Source organism: Podarcis erhardii (assembly GCF_964252035.2).
Source record: "Podarcis erhardii genome assembly, chromosome: 1".
Taxonomy (NCBI): domain Eukaryota; kingdom Metazoa; phylum Chordata; class Lepidosauria; order Squamata; family Lacertidae; genus Podarcis; species Podarcis erhardii.
Genome location: NC_138497.1, coordinates 57,240,075 through 57,266,461, shown reverse-complemented (window position 1 = coordinate 57,266,461; position 26,387 = coordinate 57,240,075). Strand labels below are relative to the sequence as shown.

The following is a 26,387-nucleotide window of genomic DNA, read 5'->3' as shown; positions in this document are numbered from 1 at the left end:
GAAGCTTTTCACCAATCCACAAAACCACATTTCATTTCATTTTTAATGTGTTCACCACATTTTTAGTTTACTGTACCCAAGGCAGTTTAAATCCCTCGTAATGACAAAGTATTCACCTAAAATCACATTGCCATCCTATAACATCTTAGCAAAAGGCAATAGCGTAGAGCATGACCAGACCACACCGTGGTATAAATATTTCCAGTGGGGTGGCAATGTTGGTCTCTTGCAGTGAGACTAACAGATATCCAACATTATGCAGCATCAATCCATTGAAATCACTGGACTTAAGTAATCTAAGCCTGTTGATTTCAGTGAATCTGCTACTTCAGTATGCCGTTGGCTTATATTGACTGTGCAGATTAAAATCAGCTATAGAACAAAACCAGCAAATTATATGATAAATGAGATGAGCCAACGACTAACCAACTGATTAACATTGGTGGTAAAATGCTGTTTGATGATACTGTTTGATGATACCGTCAGCATTAGGCTTCAGGTTGTTACTAAAAGAACATGTATTCCAGGTAGTGGGTCTAAAAACACAAAGCACAGCCTCATAATAACACAGAATTACTAAAATGGGAAACATAACATAAAACACAACTGTAGAGGGGACAGTATTAAAATAACAAGCCAGAAGAACCTTCAGCCAAATGCCTTTTTGAACAGCCTTGCTTTCTTCCTCCAAATAGAGTTGGTTTTATGTTTTGGTTTAGAAACTGATATTGTTTAATATGAGCCAGAGGCATATGGTTTAGCAGTGGGGCTATCCGGGGCTATCCGGTGTATTTAACCCTCACTTTAAAATCATTTATAGTTTTAACTGCCCATTTTATCAGGCTATATAGTTCATGAAAAGGCTTTATGTTAATTCCATTAAGAGGAGAGAGAAGACGAAAAAGTATAAATTGCGAAGGAAGACAGGAAGCTATCAGATTTCAGGCAGGAAGATTAATTTCCAAAAGGAATTTTCTCAGCTTGCATACCATGTTAAGAGACGTCTAGAAAAAATCTTCTCTGCTGCTGAACATCTCAGAGATGGAATATCTCAATTTTTCAGATAGTGGGTTGGGAAAAATGAGAAAGGTGGGGGGGAGACCATTTTTAAAAAACTACTTTCACCAATAGGTGCAAATACATCATAGTCATTCTAACTGAGATAAACATCCAGTCAGGATACCAAAGAAGAGAATCAGGAACACTAAATAGCAGCCTAAAAAGAAAGGCATAAAACTACCCTTTTATAATCAAATATGGTAACTTGAACTTATATTCTGGTATTAAATGGCTATAAAGCAGCACCCAACATTAACCTGTTTAAATGGAGCTGTTTGGGGGTGCTGAAATGTTCCTACCCACCACTTTTGGGTGTGCTTGCTCATTGCTTATTCATTCCCCATTGGTTCACCACTGCTAATGAAACATAGGAAGCTGCCTTATATTGAGTCGGTCCATTGGCCTATCTAGTTTAGCAATGTCTTCACTGATTGGCAGCAGCTCTCTAGGATTCCAGGCAGAGTTCTCTTCCAGCCATCGCTAGAGATGCTGGGAATTGAACCTGGGACACTGTGCATGCAAAGCAGATGCTCTACCACTGAGCTACAGCCATCTATCCATTGATACAGCAAATTGGTAGCAATATTCCTACACTATCTAGCGAATCTGATTTGGCTATGTGACTTCTTTCTGAATGGTCAGAGACTCACATATATCTTCACATTGCTACTTGATAAAAAAAAAAAAAAAAACCACAGTGGAAGGTGTATTATGTCACTATCATACCTTTTCACGAAAAGCCACACACTCCACTGAGCCTCACTTACTCAATTCAGTAATGGCTTAATGGGTGGTACGCCAGGGGGATTAGTGGGGATGGGGTTGGGGATAGTTTGCCTATTTGTGTTTTCCATGCTTTGAGCATGGACTGTGTGTACCTGTTAAGTGCTGTGGGAATTTTCTTTAGTTTGTTTGGGAGGAGTGGGTATGTTGTGGTGCAGGTGTTTTCAATTGTGTCCCTCTCTAGGTGTACCCATTGTTTTGTCTCATCTTCTAGTATATATGGGATTATATGGCGTATTTGGTTGGCATTGTAATATGCTTCTATGTTGGGGATTCCCCATCCTCCTTCTGAGGTGGGGAGGTGCAGGTATTTGGGGCTTATTCTTGGTTTTTTATGTGAGAAGATGAAAGAGTGTAGTTTTCTCTGCCAACTGCGAAGTTGGGTTGAGGGGATCCAGATTGGGAGGGTTTGGAATAGGTAGGTTAGTTTTGGGAGTGTGATCATTTTGATCATGGCTATTTTGTCTGAGAGAGTGAAATTCGTGTTATTCCATCTCTTTAGGTCTTTGTTAATTTGTCGCCACAGGGGCTTGTAGTTGTGGAGGTACAGTTTATTGAGGTTTCTGGTTATTTGTACCCCTAGGTATCTGAACTTGGTGTGGCAAAGTTTTATTTTGGTGACCTTCGTGAGTTCTTTTTGGGTGTGAGGAGGGGTGTTGAAGCACATAGCTTCTGACTTTGTAAAATTTACCTGTAGGCCCGACACCATTGCAAATGTGTTGAGTTCTCTGATTAGGGAGGTTGCTGTGCTTATGGGGTCTGGTGTTGTGACCATTAGGTCATCTGCAAAGAGCCCTAATTTATAGGTTCTGCCTTTTATTTCCACTCCCTTGATGTCTGTGGCTGCTCGGTTGCGGATTGCTAAGGGTTCCAGAGCCAGGATAAATAAGAAGGGAGACAGTGGGCATCCTTGTTTTGTGCCTCTTTGGATAGCTATAGTATTAGAATCCATATTGTTAGTTCTGCATTTTGCTGAGGCTTGGGAGTATATTTGTTTGAGGATTTGTAGGAAGTTGGGGCCAAATTTCATGTTAGTTAGTACTGCTAATATGTATTTCCACTCCAAGCAATCAAAGGCTTTGAGGATGTCTAGGGACATAATTGTCAATGGGAGTTTGGTTGCCTTGCTGTGTTCGATCAGGTTCAGTAGTTTTCTGATGGGGTCTGTATGCAGCACAAAACCTCCAGACAAAAACCTGGCGAACCAAAGGCTTATATCGCCTAATAGACTTTTATAAAAATAACAAACCCTTGTCAACACAAGAAATACAAGACAAACTAGAAGACACCCAAATGACCTGGTTAACACAACACCAACTACATGCCTTCTTAAACAACCCAACAGTAAAATCAGCAGCAACTAGGCCCCTGACAACCTTCGAAAACCTCCTCCTAATAACAAAGGGAAACGGTAAAGGGACGGTATCCGCAATATACAAAATACTACTCCAAAATCCCGCAAATCCCCTAGACACAATCAAAAAACAATGGGAGAATGACATAGGCTATGAGATTAACCCCACTCAATGGACCAGAATGTGGTCTAAACCCCCCTTTAAATCCATATCAACAAAAAGAAAAGAACTCACACTGAAACTCACCTACAGGTGGTACCTAACACCAAGGAAACTAGCGCTAATACACCCAGGAACCTCACCAAAATGCTGGAGAGGGTGCACCTCCTCAGGCACATACCTCCACATGTGGTGGGAGTGTCCCAAAATTCAACTATTCTGGACAACAGCCATACAAGAAATATGTAAAATAACTAAGCAAGTAATAGACATCACCCCAGAATTGGCCCTACTAAACATCTTCCAAGACAACAATGTCCATTTACACCACAAAGAACTTATAACCCACCTGCTCTCAGCAACCAGAAACATCATAACCAGACACTGGAGAGACCTGTCAGGAGTAAGCATGGACCAATGGTACCAAATAGTATGGGAAACAGCCCTACTAGAAAAATTAACTAATAAACTGAAACTGACACGGGGACAAACAGAAGAAGACGCCTTCACCCCGGTATGGCTCCCCTTTATCACATACACAGCCCAACAGGACAACGACAATAATCCACCAACAGCATACAAATCAATATGGCTAACCTGATCCAAAACACCCACCCACCTCACTCACACACGAAAACAAAGATCACCACAGCCAATCACAAGCAAACAATCACACCCTAAGCCAACCCCAACCTCTCTCACCACCAAAGGAACACAAGTGAACAACACAAGCAACGCTGACACCAAACTCTACATACATTAAACATAATAGAAACACCGCCACCCGACCCCACCCCCATCCATCCTCCCTCTCCCCACCCCCCCTTTCTTTTTTCTTTCTGTTTTCTTCTCCCCCTAATGCCTCAACAAATGAAACGGATTTGTAAAAACGTTACATGGAAGAAGAAGAAGAAAAAAAAACAAAAACGAGGCACTACACTTCTGTAAAACAAGAAAATCCTTAATAAAAAATATTTAAAAAAAAAATCAGTAATGGCTTCTTCCCACATTACTGTCAGGGGATCTCTCTCTCTCTCTCTCTCTCTCTCTCTCTCTCTCTCTCTCTCTCTCTCTGCAGTAACTTCTTTATATTAGAATGAAGCTTAAGTCATTATATGGCAGGAGTGTCTGAGGCAACAGGAATTATTAGAGTAGTAGAAGGCAAGAGCCAAATGAGCTGGGGATTATTTTAGCTCACTTTGATCTACCATAGGACAAAGTTTTCCAGTCTTCCCGGTCTCAATTAGGCAAGTAAGGGAAGCATCGTTTTTCTAAGCATCTCCCCTTCCTTTGGCCTGATGTTCTTGGAAAAGCTGAATTCAGGTGATTACTTTCCAGTTCATAACAATAATGTATAAGGGCACCTGAATGTATAAGGGCAAATGGTGTGGATATTTACCGTCCAAGTCATGGGTAGGCAAACTAAGGCCCGCGGGCTGGATCTGGCCTTCTAAATCCGGCCTGCAGACGGATCTGGGAATCAGTGTGTTTTTACATGACTATAATGTGTGCTTTTATTTAAAATCTCTGGGTTATTTGTGGGGCTTAGGAATTTGTTCATTTAAAAAAAAAATAGTCCGGCCCCCCACAAGATCTGAGGGACAGCGGACCGGCCCCCCACTGAAAAAGTTTGCTGACCCCTGGTCCAAGTTGTACTTGAATAATTACCTTAAGTGTGTGATAAGCTTATGGTAGAGAAAGCCATAGATGAGACTTTCCCAACCTTGTCCCCTACAGGTGTTTGGGAATCCAACTCTCATCATACCCAGGCAGTATGGCCAATGATTATAGTTGTAGTCCAAACACACCTGAAGAGCACCAGTTTGGGAAAGACAGAGATTATCCCAATGAAATGATTTGCTTCATGGAAGAAAAGAAAAGTTAAGTTGTTGTTAATAAGCATTGTAAAAGGAGCTCCCTGTATAGCGCCTGGGAGAGCAGAGAGAGCCAACTGGATTCATAGATAAATGGTTGACCCTTCAACTTAGTCAACACAATTTCAGACCTTTCTGCTGTGCACTCATTGCAGGGTATTGTGTGAGTTTCTAATGCAACTGCAGCTTAAAAATAAAATCTGTAGAGTTGTGAGGGTTAAAGCTAAAATTGTAACTTTAACCCTCACAGCTCTACAGATTTTATTTTTAAGGAAAGGATGAGTGGCATATTCAGATCATTTCTGATGCCTTTTCCTTCTGGGTCAAGTCAGGATGCTGAATTGTGAAAGCAAGCAAGCATTCTGTAGTTTGAATTGTGGAGAGCTCATCCTCGACTCTTGTTCTGTAAGGCATGATTTTCACTCCACAGGAACCTGATTTATGGGCAAAAGTCCCCATAGGAGCAACTAGATAAAAGCTGTTGACAATGAAAAACTATTATGTATTCTGGTCTTTGTTTTTTGTCTAGACAGTGTAACACCCCAGGATAGTTCTAAAAATACAGTGACAGGTGGTTATTCTTTCTGAGGGTAAGCAGGGGTGAGGAAAAAAAGAGTGCAACTGGTGTGTTTTTCATACGTTTTCCTGCAACTACTTCTGGCTGAATAGAGCCCACAGCCACATTTGAATGAGTGAGCAAGCAGAGCTTATATCACTGGAAAGATTACAGCATTTCTCTGGTTATGCCCAAAGCCTGGATAAGAAGGGGTTATCCAAAGCACTCTATGAGTTCTACTCAGATGGCCCATGCAGATGTTATGGAACCATCGAGAGCAATTGTAATTAACCCTGCACTTGATTGTTTTTTTCCCTGACAACAGAGATTGAGGCCATTTGTCAGGACTCCCAGCTGGAGTAACAACCTGAACTTTGGCTCCAGGGAAGAAAGTCCAGTAGGATTTGTCACTGGTGTTGGAGACAGATGTCAGGACCCTTGCCCTACGTAGCAGCCTGGGTTGCAACTCTTGACTCAGAGGATCTAATCTATCATTCCAGCATTGTGACTAGACCTAAGCTGCAGCCTGAGGATCAAAGGATATTAAGGTCAGGACCTATGGAGTCCATTCCTATGGAGCCAGCCCCCACTGAGAAACTGCCCCTCTCCATACCAGTGAGTCATATTCTCATGTCAACGTACTAATGTACCTGCAGGCCTTGTCAGTGTGGAGAGTGCTAGGCTCCAAATCAGATGCCTGCCCCCTTTTAAGGCTTCCCATTCCCCCAGAAAAGGGGTAGAACCAGGAAGAGGTGCTCTGGTCCTGGATGTATGAAAGCCATCACTCTCACAGAATTTAAAAGAGCAAGTTGTTCACTGAGACCTACACTTGCTGCTCCCTCTCCCAGTGCCCTGTGGGCCTCTTGTCAAAACAAACAGGCTAACGAAGCTTTGTCTAGGGCCTGCGATTTTTGCAGTATGATGCTGATGTAGTCTATAAGTTGCAAGTTCCCTGGTAACAGTTAAAGTAGTCCTTCTTAGCAGCCTGGCTTGGTTCCCATGATTTTCAATTTTTGACAATTTTGAAGAAGAAAAGTTTCTTCAGTGGTCCACCAACCTGCCCCCCGCAGCCTCCCCCCGAGCAATTTTAAAGTGGTGTGAAGGGGGACAAAGTTGGATAACTGCTGGCATAAATGTTTGAGTTAACATAATCTTATGAAGACTTGAACTCCAAAACTGCTGAAGAAAAATAATGACTCAAAGGCAGCACAAAATACTTGAATAGGGGTATATAGAAGCTGCCCACTGTGATGTCCCAAACATCAAGTCAGCAGCAGATTTGAGAAACCCCTGAATCAGTTGCCCTTTGCCCTCTACCCCAGTAAACGTAGCAAGCAATGGAAACCACGAGGGGGAGCTGACATTTCTTTTTCAAAACACTTTCACTAAGATAGTTAGCTGATGGCACTCAGGCTAGTAATGTGAAACAAGGCTCCAGTGAGGCTGCATCACCTGCCATCTAAATTTCACCATAATGCCTCTGGGCCCTGCTACTCTAGGCTCAGAGCATTCTGGGAAGATGAAGATGGTGGGTGACTTCATCCCTGCCTGGTGCTTGACTTTTTAAAAAGAAAAAGAGATGCCAGCAACCAGTGTCAGCTCCAGTAGACTTCCTGAGGCCCACGGAGCCTGGCATTTGCACCATTGTGCCAAGTGCTGCAGCTGAGCTTGCCAAGAACACACAGATTTTCATTACCATATGTTATGAATTGTTTGAGCAAATAAGGAGCCCCAGAGATGTCTTCGGTTTCTGTCAGTTCTGTGTGCTTGGAAATGAAAAGGCTTGGGTCCTAATTCACACTCACAAAATGGGGCATTCCCTCTGTGGTCCCCATGGCTCATGCAAGTTTGGAGACCCTTGTGAATGGTGTGGGATAGAGCGAGGGATGCAAATTGGGGAGTTGCAAGAACCCCCACTCCCACACTTGCATAAAGAGAAGAGCAACTTAGGATTCAAGCCATGTAATCTTAAAAGAGCCGATTCACAGAAGAATTTTATGGGTGGCTCTGTGCTGTGAATATGTACCTCATTTTATATTTATAACTATTCCCAAGCTGTTCTTGCTAATGTATCTATTTGCATTGCATTTAGAAACTTTATTTAAGACAAGGAATCAGTGTTTGCTTGGTACACTAAGAATCCCATTTGTTTCTCCTGTCATGGCATTCTGTTTGGGCAACCACTCTTGTCGTTAAAGGACTTGAAACATGTTTGTAGCTGGACTTTATGGTACTCAGGGATACTAATGGCATTGGAGGTGTGTTCCCAACCAAATGATTTTACTGCATCAGGTTTGTTTTATGTGGCTTGCCAGCGCAGGTCAGTGTCAGTATGGCTCTTGCTGATGAAAAAATACAAAACAACTAAAAACCTATCTTTCATTGCTGGTGAAGGAGTATGCAGCCTTGTACTGTTAAAACGGAAACCATCGCAGGAGGTGTTGAAATTTTGGGAGGTTGGATAGTTACAATGGAATGGTGGGGTGCATATTTTTATTCTTATTTATTTATTCTTATTACTTTGTTAAAATATTATTATTTTAAAAGAAGTATGCAGCCTTCTGAATTTCATGCACCACGCATGCATTTTAAACATCTGCCAAACCTGATAAAATCTTCCTCCATCTTACAAATGATTCAGTGGTGATGGTACAGCTTCCTTATCTTTCCTTTTGTAAACTCCAAAGCCAAAGATCCTGACAATGGTTTTCCTTTTGAGTTGCAGCCTCTTGCACCACATCCTATACTTCCCCAGAAGGAAGAACAAGGTAGTTTCAAGCCATGTCAGTCAAGCAGAGCGCTATAGGAATTTCAACAAGAGGGCCAGCGACAGCATGACTTACAAACACTATGTATTTTATGGAGAGCACTATGTTGAAGTTTACAACAAAGCACGTGTCTTATTATTGCAAGTAATTAGAGAGTATATTGGCGTTCACTGTTTTCTGGTGTAAACCGTTGTGTATGACTTGGGCAGGGGAGGGGGCACCAAATTTCAAATAAGCATGAAAGGACAAAGTGCAAAATTAACTAACTTGCAATTAATTTCACTAGTAATTATGCAAAAAATTCTAGGCATGTGTAGAAGACAAGGAGTATGGCATAATTAGTTGTGGGATTTTTTTTTTCCTACTGTAATTACAGTGATGAATATGCATGAGGCAGTTTGGGAAGGCAAGCACAGCAAGCAATTGTATTTAATTAAACTTTTAGCTGCCTTAGCTATAGAAGCTGCTTTTTTTGTTTTAATCCCCTCAAAACTATTAGAAAATTTCCAGGAAAATAAGCTGTATGCCAGGATATGGAAATGACATTTCATGTTCCATTTTTCACAAGCAGAGTTCCTTGGAGCCATATATCATTGCCTGTGCCCTTGGTAGCTATTGTACTTTTATACACTCATTTCTTGATGATTTTAATGTAAAGCTCTCTCAAAATCAGGTAAACTTAACATTTGTGGCATTTAAAAACAAAAGTGTCAACCTTTTTGTGCATGTGAAATGCAGCTTTGAGCAAAGAATCTCTGATACCAACAGTGCAGCATTAAAAGATATGGTTGGCCTCTGATACCAACAGTGCAGCATTAAAAAAGGCATGGTTGGCCAGTTGTCCTACACCAGAAGGAACCCTTAATTATATTTTTTAAAAATCAGTCTGTGGAAACTTTATCCGAAGTCCTCTGTGATTTATATATCAGGAAAGTGCTGGTGAGCCTAGTTGCAGAGAGGTAAGTAATGAAATTGCTCAAATCTTAATGGATTGGGGATACGCATTCCCTGCCTCTCTGTTCTTTCTATCCAGATCTGAAGTTCAGCTCAAAAGTTCTTGTGTGTACATTTAAGTCAGGAAAAACAGACCTCTGGAGCAAAAGGGTGTCAGTCAATAGGTAGTACTTACTACTACAGTGTCACCAGTTTATATTCCCAACTCTGCATAATTATACCATTGCAGTGATGGGTTTGTATGCTCTTGGAGTGCTTCAAGAAATCTGTGTTAAAGAACCTTGCAAATGACTTATTCCAGTACACGCTATTATAGATTTGTGTGTGGTGAAGATAGGGGCACATGCTCTCTTATGCTTGCCCATTATGACTATTATGCTCTAGCTGGGAGGGATTGATTGGGTGGGTCCAGGAAGTGGTTAATGCCTCACATAGGAAGCAAAAGTGGGAGGTGCATTGCCACCTGAAGAAGATTTTCCTGGACCCTGATGTTTCATATATCTGCAGCTCAGTTAGGAATATCTCTTTTCTGGACAAGGTAATAGACAACTTGGTGGCTGGTCAGTAAGCAAATTATCTAGAACCATTTCAGTCTGACATAGTATTGACTTGTTCTTACTGCTCAGGAAGAGCTCCGTTCGATCAGACCAAAGGCCCATCTAGTCCAGCATTCCATTTTCATAGTGACCAACCAGATACCAGTGGAAAGCTAGAAAGCAGGACATGAGTGTAACAGCACTTGTCTTCTCCAGCAACTGGTATTCAGAGGCATACTGACTCCAATACTGGAGCTAGTACACAGTCATCATGACTAATAGCCATTGATAGCCATGTTCTGCACAAATTTGTCTAACCTCCTTGTAAATGCATCTGAGTTGTTGACTATCCTTACATCCTGGGTCAATGTAAGTATGTGCTCTGTGAAGAGGTGCTTCTTTTTTCTCTCCTCTGAATCTCACATCATTCAGCTACTTTGGATGGGTTTCCTGACTCTAGAGCATAGGTAACCATATTTTAAGGGCAGCACTAGGAGACGTGCTCAATCAATGACTACTCCAAGCCAGGAAACTAGTGCATACTGAGAATGCATCATAGCGAAAGGTTAGTGGCTAATTGTGGGGCAGAAACTTGCATTGATCAATCTGTCAATCTCATTAATTAAATTCTGCAATCTTAATAAAATTGTAATATTTTTGTACAGTTCTTGATATTTCCCCTTTAATTGCTCATGCACTGATTACACATTCATCTTTGCAACATCATACCCATTTTTCCTTTAGATAAAATGCCTCAAACTGGACACTGTACTATAAATGTGGTATTACAAGGTTTCATAAAAGAGAGAACATGTTTTTCTTAGGCTTTAATAATACACCATAGTTATGAGGCAGAATCCTATTAAGTTTCTTGGTATTAATTCTACACACTGAACCTGAACCAAGAATGTGCCAGAGTGAAGGTTTTCTCCTCTTGTGTGTTAATAATTCCTAACCTTTTAAACTGGATTTAGCAGTGAATTCGAAACATAAGTAGGCTGCAAACGTATACTTTAGAGCGCTCTCCACCAATTATTCCTACTAGGCAATTTTCTCTTGTTTAAATACGACTTGAATGAATCTCCTCCCCAAGTTACCACTGGAATGGTCAGAGAGGATGCCACAACACTTATCAGTAGGTTTGCACCTGTTCTATGTAAGATTTACTATCATGTTGAATATATTAGTCATACTGCTTTTTAATATAATGCTTTTCTCCATATTCTTGATTAGACCCATATAAATTGTGACCCACAAAGCCAAACGCAGCCCATTAACGGCTCAATAAATCATGATTGATATAACCCCATTATATTTAGTGTTCAGAATGGGTGGGTGACAGGTTGTTCAGATCTGTTGTAGTTTTGAATCTGTTCCTATTAACAATACAACAGAAGTCTTGCCATACTGAATCAAAGTTCCATCCACTCTGTCAAGCATTTTGTCTTCAATGGTATCCAGTTAATTTCATGGCCAAAAGGGAAACCCATTTCCCTGCAAGTGGACAAGCTTGATATGGTCACTTCAATCATGCATTTGCTGTCAAGAATAGTTTTTTAAATGGGGGTGGGGTGTGGGGAGGAAGAAAAATTAAAAAAAGAAACTTCCTGCCAAGTGAAGCAGTTTTCTCCTTTTTGTAATTAAAGCAATCTTTTGCTTAATTTATTTCTGCAAAAACTCGCTGAAGTGAGACTGAATCTTTATGCAATGTGTACATCAAATGGGGAATAAGGTGCTTGGATAGAGTCCCAGGGATTGTAATATCTTGATTTACTGCCAGACATGCTTCACTGAATCAATCTACAAAAGAAATCCAAGTTAACTTTGCACATCGTTTCAAAAGGCAAGTATTTTTATGTGCTTGTGATTTGCTTGTAAAGTTTTAGAATTTATAGAACTGCCAATTGTGTATAAGTGGTCTAATGAAATCACCTCTGGGATGAGATAATACTTATGTCAAGTACTTGGTGTATTGTATTCCTTTACCGTTTAAATGGAAGACATTCTGAACTTGACCTAACACTGGGTCCTCTTTCTTGTGACAAGATGGATAGAAACATGAGTCCTTTTTCTAATATGTCATTTGTGTGTTTAACTAGCAAAATGAGAATCTATTAGAGAAAATTGTCTTTGCTGTCAGTATATAATTAATTATACTCGAACACACACATATCGGTGGCATGTTAATGGCCTTGCTACTCTGCCAGTAGCCAGAAATTCTCAATGCATTCATGCTGATAGAGGAATATTTGGAGTATCTACTTTTGCATTTGTCAGTGGGATGTGACAGCTTTGCAGGTGCTTGGGTGAATTTGCTAATCTATCTAGTAGCATCTGTTGGTTTCTGCTCCTCATCCTTCCGCTGTGCACGGGACTACTGCTTATCAACAACAGCATCCATTCAGAAAGCGGGGGATGACTTATGCTTGAATGGAATTACCTATCTTCCATGAATTCCATGTATGATTAATAAAGGGGAATGGATCTGCTGTTGACTGGGTTAGGCCAACCTCTTTCCCATAACAAAGAATGAGCAAGTTTCTCTTCGAGAGACTATTGATCAGATGGCACAGGTAGCTGGCAGGGTTCGAAAGTGATTGATTTGTTGCATGCACTAGATGGAATGGAGGCAGATTGCAGCACTTATAGATGGTGGCAACACCTAGAAGGATTCTAAACCAAGTCATTGGCTTGAAAGCATTTCTAATACTTAGCCAGCTACTGCTACAGTACTGTTTCAGTCTGTTTGCAGATATTAATAATAATAAAAGACACATGGGAGAAATGCTTTTAAATTGTACACATATTCCCTAAAACATACTTGTTGTCAGCATCGCCCTTGAGCCAGTGCCACTAACTGGACTCATCCACTTCAGCCCCGACTGGGCTAGGCGAGCTGGGTAGCACTTCCAGAGACCACGTTCTACACAGGAACAGGTCAAAGTGCTGTGGACTCACAGCTTAGAGTTGTGAGCACCGGATTCACTCCAACAAGAAGACAGTCGTCGCACAGCAGAGTACAGCAGAGTCTAGCAGAGCATAAACCACTCGGAGAGCAGCTCTGTAGAATATCTTCTTTATTCTATCTATAACTATAATACACTACTATGTACAGAGCTAAATGAGGTCTAAACGAAAATGCTGAACTGCACTTAGCAGCAACCTTATCTATACACACGATCTCTCTCTAACACTCAGTCTCTCTCTCTCTCTTTGATGTGAGGCTGGAGCGGAATAAGTAGAGAGCAGAAACTGCCCCCTCCTCTCTGGAGAATCAGCAGAGAACATCAGCAGATTCTTGGATATGGGAGGGGTGAAATCTCCTCACTTGTATGGATTTCCCTCCTAACTTGTATGAATTTCTCTCCTTGAGTTTGTGCTTTTGTATTCTTTTCTATGTGTTTCGCCCTAAAATACAGATCTGTATACGCTTTCTCCCATAAAATAGGTATTTCTGTAAATATTTTTCAAATGACACACATTCAGAGAAGCAGGCAGTCCACTGATAACTGCATTCTGATCCATGTATAAGTCCAGGAACTTCACATTTAGGTTGGGTTGCTTTTCATTGTAGACCAACAAAATTCTCCTTCCTGCCTACTTCTGATACTAGAAAAAAGAGAAATGTTTAATAGTGCGTTAGCTGGTATATATGAAAACAAGGGAAGTACACTTGTTACCAACCACTTAAATCAATCAGTGAGAGTCACAGCATCACCAATGCTTGCAACAAATTCAAACAGAAGAAGTACACTCAGTAGTTAGCCAATCCATTTCCATAGAGGCACAACAAAGCACAGTTTGAATTCTCTTCTGTCTGCTTTATGGCTTTTTATTTTGTATTACCATCAATACTTTCTATGGATTTGAAATATTTTTTTTCTGCTTCCCCTCTCCTCTTTTCTTTTTCTAGGAGAAATATTGATAATGTGGCTACGCCAATATTAATTAGGGCATTACTGATATGTATTGGTTTGCATTTCCTTGTGTTTGAAATAATCTATAAATACAGAATAGTGTACATGGGAACACTATGTGAGGAATAAAACTTGCCTGCATGGAGAAGGAAATGCATAACCATTTGTTTGTGCTTCGTGAACATGGAACCTCAGCTGTGCTTCAGGTTATCTTTAAACTTTTAAAGCTCCATTGTGGCCAAAGTAATATGTGCTACTCCCTGAGATTATCTGGAGGATTTAGGGCTAGTCAGCGTTGCCCATATTGCTTTTCTGTCCCCTGGTTATTGTTTAAGATGTTTGATGAACTTCCTCCCTTGACTAGTGATATTACCTATTAGCATATACCTGAAGTTGGCAAACAGTTTTGACTTCACAACCTGTATATTGGGATATAATTCATGAGTTTGTGAATGGCCGGGTGGGTGCAACTTCTTGGGTAAAGGAGTTGCTGCTTTAGGTTAACTGTAGAATCTCCCCTTTTGGATGGTACCTGAACTGGAGAGGGACATGGGCAAGGATGCAGTGTGGGCTACATCCAGCCTTGCAGCATTGGGAAGTGAGTCTTTGTACAACTCTTGTTTGTGGGAGCTATGTAGATAATAAATAGTATACTAATGATTAGATGTTGGAGATAATGTCTGAACATGCTCTGCATGACCTAACAGGCCTTTTTCTTTCAGCTTTGTGGATTGATTTTTCTGCCTTGGTCAAAGGGTCCTGCATATGCTAAATCTTCTGGACACTATCTTTCAGAGAACTAAACCATATGGACTGCTTATCTGACAGCATCTCTTCTCTTGAGCATTTCTTTAGAGCAACTGTGTGTTCATTAAAATAATATGGCGGAGTACATAGATGTTGTGCTAGCAGTTTTTCAGACTGCCACTTCCTGAAAATAAAGTCTTTGAATGACTGCACTACATTTAAAAGTGGATTAAAATACACTTTACAGTATATCTAAATCACGCTTAAGCTAGCAGTATTTCTTGCCAACTGCAGCTGACTCTGCAGGCTCATTAAACCCTTGGATTATAACGGAATCTTATTATCGCCCTGCTTTCCCTCCCATGCAAACCAATAGCCTGTAGTATTAATGCAGTATCTTGCTATAAGTTAATTTGCTGTTTCTAGATAATACCAAATATGTTTTCTCTGTGTCCACTCAGTATGCTTAATGTTGGTACCAGAACTTGAAGTGACATGCTTCCTGTTGTAGCCCAAGAATCAAACTGCATACTAGCTTGGAAAATGTGTATTTCCAAATGTGTGTTTCCTGAAGCGACACAGAGCTCAGGGTTGAGAATAGCATTTGTAGGGCTATGCAACAGGCAGGAATTGGGGATACTCAAGCCTTCCTATGCTCACTGATTATCTTCATTGCCATCTTCTTTCAAGCCAGGCTTGGATCTTGACTTGGCGGAGAGGGCTGGGCTACAGGTGGCCAGAGTAGGCATTTGGAGAATTGGTGGGCAGGAAACAGCTAAGCACCCCCCCTACTGCCCACTGAATTTCTCCTAAAGATGTTCTCTTCGCCCCTATATGAAACATGTATGAGGTTAGAAACTGTGCTCGCCTTATAAGGTGTGTTTGTATCCCAGATTAAATCTGGAAAACCCCTGCAGGTTGGTAACTGTCAGGGTTCCTCACTGAGGAACACTTGCTTTACAAATGAAATTGTACCAGTGGGTTGCAGTTGATTAATAAAGAGTGTTCATTGAACTTGAAAGAACCAGGTGCAAAACCTGGCAGCCATGACATTCTCTGGGTAGCCTACATAGAGACCAGTTTGCACCATGTTGAGCTGACATCATCCTTTTGCAGCAGATGCACACATCTGGGTTAGCAAGCAAGCAAGCAAGGATGACCTTTTTGCTGCAAGTATCAGGGTCTGGTATAGTTGTGTGAATGTCCCAGAGGCACTGTGCTGTCCTAGCCTACCTTTTAAGGTGATAAATCATTTAAGCTTTGTAACGTGTTTTGTACACCATGGACAGCACTTGATATTATCAAACCCATCCCTTTTTATAGCTCTTAAGATTAATTTTAGAACTTAGTATTCATGTGTTCTCAGCTTATTTTCTCACTTTGCTGATTATTCAGTCCTTTCTTTTCCCCACATTGAAACTGGGACAGGAGAGGTGCTCTGGATAATTATCCAGCATTGTAAGAAATAAAAAGGAGAGAAGGTGAGAGGTGAAATTCTGGGTCTTCTGTCTGATGAGTCAGTGTGCAGTCGTCCTGCAGTGCTAAGCAATAGTTGAAATGAACTATGCAGCCACCAGCACTGTTCTTGTGCAGTGTTGCAAGTTTTGTAAAGAAAAGTTCTGTGTGCTAAGGACTAAATTAACGGTTGGCAATAGATTGTGAAAAGTATTCCTTTGACTCTGAAAACCTCACACTATATATAGCTTGGTCTTACAGATCCCATTTTCACTTCTACCTACTTGTTAATTGCTGTGATAAAATTTAATTGCTGTGGCTTAGTTCAAAGTGGGCAGAATTAATTTGGTTTTGAAGGTTATCATGCTTCATACAGAATTCTGTACGCTGGTTTTGGCAGTTGTGCCCCAAAAGGCAGTTTATAAATCACTTAGTAAAATAAAATAAATAATAAAAGCAATTAGATAAATTTATAAGACAAATTTATGGAAGATAGATCTCTTAGTAGCCACTAGCTATGATAGCAACATGTTTTGTTTTGTCTTATTTATTTAAAATATGTCCCTATTGTCTTCTGCCAAAACTGGTCCCAGAGCAGTTTACTTGTGTAAAATGGAAAAGAGGATTCATCTCCAACGTTTAGACAGCAGAGAGTCTTGTTCCAAACTCTGTCAGTAGATGCCTTCACTGTAGATCCCTTTCATGCGTGTGCTGTGACCTTTCACTTTGAGGTCAAGCGCTCCCAGCCCCTCACTGAAGGATGCAGCTCAAGTGCTATAAAAGCATGTTGCCCAGCACAGAGGCAGGTTCTCTCTTCCTTCTCGCAGGTGGATGGCTGAAGAACTACTTTCAAAGACAGCACAGCTTAGCCAGACTGATGAATCTGTTTAGCAGCCATCCCCAAGATATTTGTCCAGCCCGTCTACTATCACTGGGATGAACTGATTTGGACTCAATTTCTCTGAGCAGTTACGATGGTGGCCAGCACCTTATGGGGGTTACAGATCTTCATGTACAAATGTAGTTTGCACCTGAATACCAGATAATGGAAACAATTAACAGGGCAACCCATACTGGCAACCTTTCAGAGGCAACCAGCTATAGACGCTGCTGTACCTAATGAATTTTTGTGTGTGGCTGCCACTGTTCAGGTACATAAAGGAGAAAGAATCTAAGTGCATGCATAGCTAGACTTACTTTCTGCTAGAATGCCTTGGATAACAAGAGTAGCAAATTACTATATGTATAGTAAGCACTTGTATAATATTACAGAAAACTAAAGTGCACACATCATTCACATGGTTGGAAGAGGGGCTCAATGACACTTATGTCTTGTGCCTTTTACTTATTTTCCAGCATGCCAAGAGGTGGAAGCCACTCTAGATAATGCATCTCCATGTCAATGGCTATGCTGTCACTGCTACTAATGCAAAAAAGGAAGATAGGGGATCCTACATTTACCCATTAGCTCTTAAGCAGCACTGCTTCTGAGAGGGGGATTGAGCATCTGTATCAGCAGTGAAGTACACAGAGACAAGTAAGCATGTTGGCTCCTTCCTAAGGGGTTTTTTGAGGTCAGGTTCACTTCTTCAAAATTCCACACTTCGTGGCAATAGGGAGACACCCTGAGAGTCTCTTTCATTTCCTCTGCCAATCACTTTGCCCAGTGGCAAGAAGATTCTGACTAGGGACCTGAAGGTGAAATTAGGGCTAGTGTGATTATTTGCAATTACCAAGGTGGGGCAAACAAAATTAGCTCCCTGTCCCTCACTCAGCTTGTAATGTCTGGGGGTCTCATACAGTGCATTTTGCTGCACATACCCCAGTACTCCTTTCATGGAAAAGATGTGTCCAGTGGTGCTTTAAACGTTATCAGATGTGCAGGGCCCACAGCACTGTGTCAGAACCTCATTTTCTACAAGTTGTATCAAGGACCACAGGGACTTCCAGAAGAGAAAGGGAACAGATCCGCCATACAACCAAGCACATTATTAAAATAATAAGCTGAGCTTTGCAACAGGAGGCTGAGCAAGGCACCCTCTCAAATACCCTTCTTGGATATCTGTTGCCTGCCCTAATCAGTACCTGCAACTTGTACATTCAAGACTCACAAAGAGCTTGTTTCCACCTAATTCTGATAATAAGATGAATGCAGTGCATGGAGCCTTTGGTTTATGTTTGAAGTTATTTTCACAGAGTTATTCAAACTGGACCTGGGGTGGGATTTTGAGCAGAAGCTGCCTATACCCTAACCCCCACTCACACACACCTGTCCTGAAAGCTTTCCCCTTAGAACATACACACACACACTTTACATGGTCTTACTGGATTATGAGGCAGCACAGAATTAAGGACTATCGGGCAGCACAGAGCTCTTATCCAGCAGCTCTGAGTTCTGTACAAGCAGGGTGTGCTAACCAGCAGGCTTGGTGATTTTGCAGCTGCCACATTTTTATTATTATTTTAATCTGCTGGAATTTAAATGTGATGTCAAAGTGGTATCTTTTGTTGGGAGATGGGCAGTTACTTGTGTTCATTAAAGCTGCAGATGCCTGCTCCGATTATGTATTTCAAAAGCTTTTAGCCCTGATGAAGTGTGAAACAGCTCGGCTGAGGAGAGACAAAGTAATGGCCTCTCCATTTCCCAGTGTCTTAAGAGGCCTAATACAATTGGTCCTAGACCTTTTTTAATAATTTTAAGATGGTGTAATTTGTTCATGGATAATAAAATGGTCCTTTGAGTACACCCTGTAATGTTTTTCATTACCATCCCTCTGTTCAGCCATAACTATTTGGGCCTTTTATATATACTTTTATCCTCAAAGCTTCTAGTCTGCACACTCAGCATGTTTTCTGCTAATGAGGTTTAATAGGCGAAAGTGGCATTGATGAACTATCTCTACCTAGTGCTGTTAAAATACATAGATCCTGCTAAGAAAACCAGAGAAGAATGGAAGCCGCATGAATCTGAGTTAATTCAGCTTGTCCACTCTCTCCGTTGTTATGAAACAGAACAAACAGTATTCTAAATCTCCCTGTGTCATCATACCTGGCTCTTCACAGAGAAATGTTCCCTTTGCATTACCAGGAAACTTAATTCAGTAGCTTCATCTGTGATGCATAAGTATTTGCTGAAAGTTATTAGAGCAGAACTAAAAAGCCATAAATTTCTCTAAAATTGTAAACTGAATATCCGGACAAAATGCTGCCTTATTTCCACCCCTCTGTCATAATGTGTTATGAGAAATCGAGCTTCCAGCCTTATTTCCACCTCCCTGCCATAATGAGTGAGAACAGTCTGGTTTCCAGGTGTGGATCTGACCTCCCCAGGGTTGCAAAAGGGTGGTGCAAATTGGGGAGGGCTGTATTTAGTACCTGGGACAGGTGTGAGTACAAGAAGTGTTCCACCAGTTCTCCATTTTTCACCTCAACTCCAGGTACAGTGAACATCACCAATTTTTCTTCTAACTGTTGTCCTAAGATATTTAGCTTTATTGTAATAATTTTACTCCCCACTACTTTTTAAATCTTCAACCCTGTGAAAGAAGCTGAGTTGAGATATGGTGATTTTCCAAAATCTTCCAGTGTGTTTCATAGTGGAAGGAGGATTTGATCCCACCTATTCCTGATACATATAACATTCAGTGCGCTGGTTTTCTTATGCACAGTATACACACTGCCTGTCGTATCATCACTCATAGCTGTCTGTTCTGACAGTGCCAGTCATTGCTGAACATCAAACTCAACCAGCGAGTGATCTGCCCTATCCTACTTGTTAGTGCTTATCTATCCTAGGCATGGGAGCATTCGAGCTCCAGCAGCAAAGTAGCTATGGCACTCTCTTCTGCTTCCTTGGATCACAGCATCCAGGTAGAATTCATGCACCTCTGCTTGCCATCGTATTGGGTCAAGCTGGTTGCTGCAAAAGATGTCTACTTAATAGTGTGGGCAAGTGCATGACTTAATTCCTTTTGCAAAATAGTAACTGATTTGCTGCTTTTTCTCAAATACTGTACTCGAGTTACAGGGATTCAGCTGTTTCCATACCCCTGTTTCTAGAGATGTATATATGATGTAGTGGCTAGACTGGACAGAACTGGGAAGTAATGCTAGTTTGCTGGAAATAAGTAACAATGCAGCACCCTAAAGATAGCAGCACTTGTGAATTCATCCCCCACCCTTACAGGGCTTTAGTTGTGCAGCATTAGATGGCAGTCTAAAACCCTGTTCCATTTTATCTTTCCCCTTTTCCTCTTCAAATTTAGCAGGTGGTGGTGGGAGTATAAGCAATAAGCCCGGAGGCAGCAATAGCAGAAACTGAGTTCTGCTGAGATGAGTGGTTGCCTCACATTGGTGCTTCTTTATTTTAATTTGCTTCAAGTTAAAAGAGGAGAATGTCACAATCAAGTAATCCTGAGTTCCTTAGGAAGGTTTTGACACAATATGCAGCAGGTTAAAAAACAACAACCTGTAATGAAATGCCACAGGGCCATTAGTGGCTCTTATTTCACATTTTTTCAAACAGACACACAAGGGAGCAGTGTGACTTACTGTATGTGTTCTCTAACTGTATTGTCTCATTTCTTTCTTAGCTAGCAAGGCAAGCACTATTTGAATAAATGTTTGGCTTTAAATAATTGAATACATTTAAAATCTGCTATCTTTCTTGACTGGGAATTTTTTGAAGTTGCCCTGGAATGTGCAGACTGTGTTTAACAATGTAAGGAGTTGCTGTTTTGAAATTTAAAACAGAGAGGGAGTGCAAATGTTGGCTTTAGGATATTTGGGCAAAGAGCTTTGTGTTGAATTCCAAGAAACCATTTTCATTCTTTACAAAACCTTAGAAACGTTTGATGTTTAATACCAGCTGATATGTTAATCGTTGGTATCATGTGACCTGTTGCTTACCAGCATCATAAAGGGCTTTAACAAAATAAATTGGTAGTCCGATTCTCCTATTGCCGCAACACAATATTGTGCTAAGCAAAAGGTTCATTTAATATTTTATTATGGTTTCATTTTCTTTAAGAGGTTTTTGGTTTTGCTAAGAAACAATTAATGATGTGTATCTTCTTTATGTTTGTTTCAGATTTGCAATGAAACTGTTTGTTTTGAGAAAGATAAGAGAGATGGCACAGCACGGTCAAAATCAATGGCTAACAGAATTGTAAATAGTCGCACACCTGATTGCCTGTAGCACAGAAAATTCACCTCCAGGCAATTAGGCTGGGAAGCTATACAAAAGTTTTCTCTTCTTTCTGCACACAGATAAGCTGGGGGGGGGGACTGGACAGCTGGTAATTTTTGTGGGCTTGTCATTTGGATTAGCGTTGCACTGGGGTTTAGGCAAGATGTATTCTGTTTTAAGCCTTACCACATGGAAACGGGACGTGACTTTTTCCATTCAGCTGTTTACTAAAAAGTTAAATCATAAGTGCTGATACAAGGCTAAATAAATCTTCTTGTCTTTCCTGTTGACTTTTCTTTCCCTCCACAGCCATGGAGCACATCTGCACAAAGCCGAAACATCTGAGGCAGGCAAAAGGAAATGTGCAATTTCAGTCAGCTGGTCTCCATTTTGGGTGCATATGTTCTTGATAAGCTCATTTTCCACACTTCCTCAAGGAGGAGGAAAACTTGGTGGGAAGCCAGCCAGCGCTACATTACCAGAGAATATAGCTAGGGAACAGAAGTGCTGCTTCTCTTCCACAGGGACTAATTTTCTCTTTCTCCTTTCCTCTCCCTTGCAGAAGCTGGCAGCGACCAGAATTATGTGACCTCAGAGCCTCAGCTGATCTTCTATCCCAGCATCACCTATGCAGTCATTGGAAGCTCTGCCATTTTTGTGCTGGTAGTGGCCCTCCTCGCCTTGGTTTTGCACCACCAGCGAAAGCGCAACAACCTCATGACGCTTCCTGTACATCGACTGCAGCACCCCGTCCTCCTCTCCCGGCTGGTTGTCCTCGACCACCCACACCAGTGCAGTGTCACCTACAATGTCAACAATGGGGTCCAATACATGTCCAACCAGGCCTACCACAGGCCACCAGACCTGGACTCCCCACCATCCTATTCAGAAGCTGTACTAGACCAAAGGTATGTGCACTAAGCATGCGTCCCAGCACTAGTCCAGTATAGAATAGCTGTCGCTTGGAAACTCTGTAGCACCATCACTTCTGTGTATCGCAGGCATAGGGAACATAGGGTGTTGCTGAACTAGAACTCCCATCTTTCGGGAGCTGCAGTTTAGCAACATCTGGAGAGCCAAAGTTCCTCACAGCTGGCGTATAGTGCTATTTCTACAAACAATACTTCACTTTTATAGACTACAATGAGAAAGACTGTTTTCTCATAATAGTGGAGTTGTGCATTGTTGTTGTTTTAACCAAGAAAGTCATAGGCACTTTTGATGGAAATGGGGAGTGCAGAACTTTCAAAGCACTAAGTATTTTTTAAAATGTGCATAATGGCAGGCCATTGTTGCCAGAGGTTGCGGGGTGGGAGGCAGACTCCACTTTTTCTTCCTGTTTGCCATTTTTCCTTTAAGGGGCCACACAAGCACTTTTGCACTCAAATGGTACAGTATGGGAGTGTTCAACCTTTAAAGAATAAATAATTCAAAACAAAATTAAACTTTCAAAAGGTTGCGCACAAGGAAGGGGGCAGGGAATTGTCATTCACCATTAATGGCATCGCTAAGTGCCATGAGGTTCTTGAAACCTTCTTCTGAAGCGCACTCACAGTCGCAATTCCCACATGTGGGAGAGGAAATTGCATTTCCCCGACACAAATGCTTAGGTTTGTGCCTTAGGAGAATGCATCATGTCTGTATGGAAGTGCTACCTTGAGAGAAGACATCTGGAGCCTCTGAAAGAGATAGTACACAAAGCTCATTTATTGTGCAAGGAAGGAAAAAAAGAAAGAAAACTCACTTTGTAAAAGACTTTGCCTGTAGGATTCTTTGTTCTTAGTTAATTGTGTTGACTAACAGTTAATTGGTGACTTCATGTATTTATTTTGAAATTTGCCTTGGATTTCCCAGATTTTAAAATGTAGCTCTTGAAACTTGCTGGCATGCCGGCTGCATCATCAGACGCTGATCCAATAAAAACATTATCTGCCCACAGTCTGTTGTGGGAGATATGTGGCTACAACAGTGCTTTGTAGGAATAGGAAGCCAATTCGTTCATTTCTTGGCTTTACTACCATGGCCGTCATGGCTTCAGTAGTGATTGTGGTGATTGGTGGCAGCAGGCAGCAGCTTTGTAATGTTGATAGATTTCCAGCATGCCTTGAACTTAGGCCAGCAGTCCAGTTCTTCTTCATTGCTGTCCTGGGGCTAGGAAGAATGGCTGGAATCATGTAGAATGAAATGTTCTGTAGCCCAATATCAGCTTGGGCATTTCATTTACCATTTTCATATAGGGGGATGTGGAACGGGAGAATGAAGGTCCTAAATATTCCTTGCCACATATATGCCAAGCATTATTCATGTTGGAGTGCTTACAAAACTACATTTATATAGGACTTGCTATCCTCTCTTGTTATGCTACAGAGTAAGTAAGCACAGCACGCACTCTCCCCCCCCCCCATTGGACAGATGATACTTAACAGCACTTTGAATGCTGATTCAGCCATCTGTCTTGCACCCCATTTTTCTGGCAGGTGGTCCACTTTTTAAAAACATATTAAAATGTATTCATTTAAACTTTTCATTTTTCATTTTACAAAATAAAATTTTAATATTTGCAAAATCATTCCATGGATGGGACAGATTAAAGTCTTAATGTCACAGGAGTCAGTCAATCTGTGCTGTGCATAGCCAGAACCAAGTTTTCCTGCATGGAAAACAATTTGTATATAAACAAATACACATCTGGCTTGACAACTAAGTTAATATATGTATGTAGCTAGGTATCCTTTCTCCAGTACATATAAGGTTAGTGTGCTTGGTATACAGTGGTACCTTGGTTCTCAAACTTAATCCATTCCAGAAGTACATTTGACTTCCAAAATGTTCAGAAACCAAGGCATGGCTTCTGATTGGTTCAGGCACCCTGGAAACAATAGCCGACAGCCACATCGGACAGTTGGCTTCTGAAAAACATTTGAAAACCGGAACACTTACTTCCGAGTTTTCAGTGTTTGGGAACCAAGGTGTTTGAGTACCAAGGCATTTGAGAACCAAGGTACCACTGTAGCAACAATCAGATACTTCATGTTCTCTTTGTACCTTTAGTAATTTGCCGTCTTATTTATACCTTGCAGCAGACCACCGTGGTTTGATCTTCCTCCACCTCCTTATTCCTCAGAATCCCAGAGTCACATAGAACTCCCTCCATATCGCTCTCGGACTGGGAGTGTGGCGAGCACAGATGCTACAGGGGCAAGAAGTCCAGGGACTGTGGACAGTAGTCGAATGAGAAGCACCGCTGCCAGTATGGACTCTCGTGGCGCACCATGTGAAATTACAGCTGAGCAGAGTGACTCTCTGATCAATTCAGATTCTGTCAGAGTGCTGTGAACAGTAAGGTTCTTATGGATTGACTGCTTGGGCTTGGACTGGACCTAAGAAGTCCAGGGTCACTTGGACTTCTTCTACACAACGACTGCAGTGTATTAGGAGATTCTCTAGCGCATTCCACACTGAAAGAAACCAGGACTTTGCAAACACTGTTAACAGCTTTGCCTCATGGGAATGTGAATGACACCAGTGGCCTCGGCCACATGAGTCTCCAATGTTTTGTTTTGAGCTTGTGGGAACAGTTCTGGAATTTCAGTTCAGATTTAACTTTGACTTTCTGCAACACATCATGCTTTTAAGGTATTTCAAGGGTATTGACTATGTGCATGTGTCGGAATATAATATAATATATGCACATGTGCCTAGATCTATACCTACATTTCAAAACATCTCTATGTGTTTTTTCTTTATTTTTTAAAAAATGTGTATTTATGTCTTGTAAGTATGTATGTAATATACAAAACTTGCATTATGCAAGTATTGATCTGTGTTGCTGGGGGCTACTGGAATCACCACAAGGGGGCGGGGAGGGGCATCCAAGCCTGAAGAGGAAGCAGAACTGCTATAAGAGCCCAACATACCTACGCTACATCCAGTTTGACTTGCTTACTTTGTGCTGGAATACGGAACCCAATTTTGAGGTCAGCTTTATGTCCATGTTTTGATGGTTAGGTGTCAAAATAGCCAGTCTGCAGACTCATGTAGTAGTCGCAGAGTACTTTATGTCAGCCTTTTCCCCAGTGCTTAAGACTCTTAAGAAATTTCTCTTTCAGGGTTTTGTAGCGATAATAACTGTGTCTTGGGATTTCAGCTTCCTATCCAGAGTGGGAATGGCTTGACTAGGCGTAGGCAAACTCGGCCCTCCAGATGTTTTGGGACTACAACTTCCATTATCCCCAACTAACAGGACCAGTGGCCAGGCATGGTGGAAGTTGTAGTCCCAAAATATCTGGAGTGCCGAGTTTGCCTGTGCCTGGGCTTGACCATTTGGAGGTTCCTTTTGAGTCCCCTGTTCTGATAGATATATGAATGTCTGTCCTCCTCTCAAGATTTTAGGGTGTTTCAGGCTACATGTGTGCCAAAATTAATCTTTCTGGTTGCAGTTAGAGGCATGCTTTATTTCCCATTTTAAGAGAGTGAAGTGACATTTTCCTCTCTCTTTTACCCCCTTTCCCTTTTTTATCATTTGAAGTGCCTTGGAATATGCAGGTACCAAATTTCAGAGCTGTAGCTCATCAGGAAATAACTTTGATACTCTATGAATTACAACTGTTTTGATACAGGGAAAAAAGAAATCACATTCACTCTTTGGTGTTTGCTGGATGAAATTATGATTCACACTCTATACAGCAAGCTTCATTTGCTACATTCGCACCAGCATTTTCAGGCATAAACGCAAAGTGGAGGGCATGTTAGCTCTTTTCTTTGCCTGCTTGCAAACATTCAACTGTCCTGTACAGCACATACCGCTGCAAACACCGGCGTACACATAACACTCACATTGCTGCATGGTGTGACTCAGTCTTTAAAATGATCAGTACTTGGGCATCATTCAGCCCCTGAAATCAAGATACTGTGTTTATAGGCTTTAATTGGCTGCAGTGTCTCATCTTTTACCCAATGCATTTCTTTAGGCTGTACATTTGTGTTGAAATATTTAGTTTTGGACTTCTAAAATAAATACTTTTTAAAATTGTATG

At 41.2% G+C, this 26,387-nt stretch overlaps 1 protein-coding gene across 2 annotated transcripts in view; it reads left to right on the top strand.

Moving 5' to 3' along the window:
- Nucleotides 1-26,385, top strand: part of LDLRAD3 (low density lipoprotein receptor class A domain containing 3) — a 116,121-nt gene extending 89,736 nt beyond the window's left edge. The window contains exons 5-7 of one of the 2 annotated variants that reach the window (XR_014150400.1): nucleotides 21,914-22,259; nucleotides 24,432-25,359; nucleotides 25,393-26,385. Coding sequence is in view for 1 of the 2 variants with exons in the window: in XM_081835962.1 (XP_081692088.1) it covers nucleotides 21,914-22,259; nucleotides 24,432-24,687 (602 nt within the window). In the remaining variant the exon portion in view is untranslated. Of the gene's footprint in view, nucleotides 1-21,913; nucleotides 22,260-24,431 lie in introns of both variants that reach the window. The other variant, XM_081835962.1, reaches the window with a different exon arrangement.
- Nucleotides 26,386-26,387: the final 2 nt, after the last annotated feature.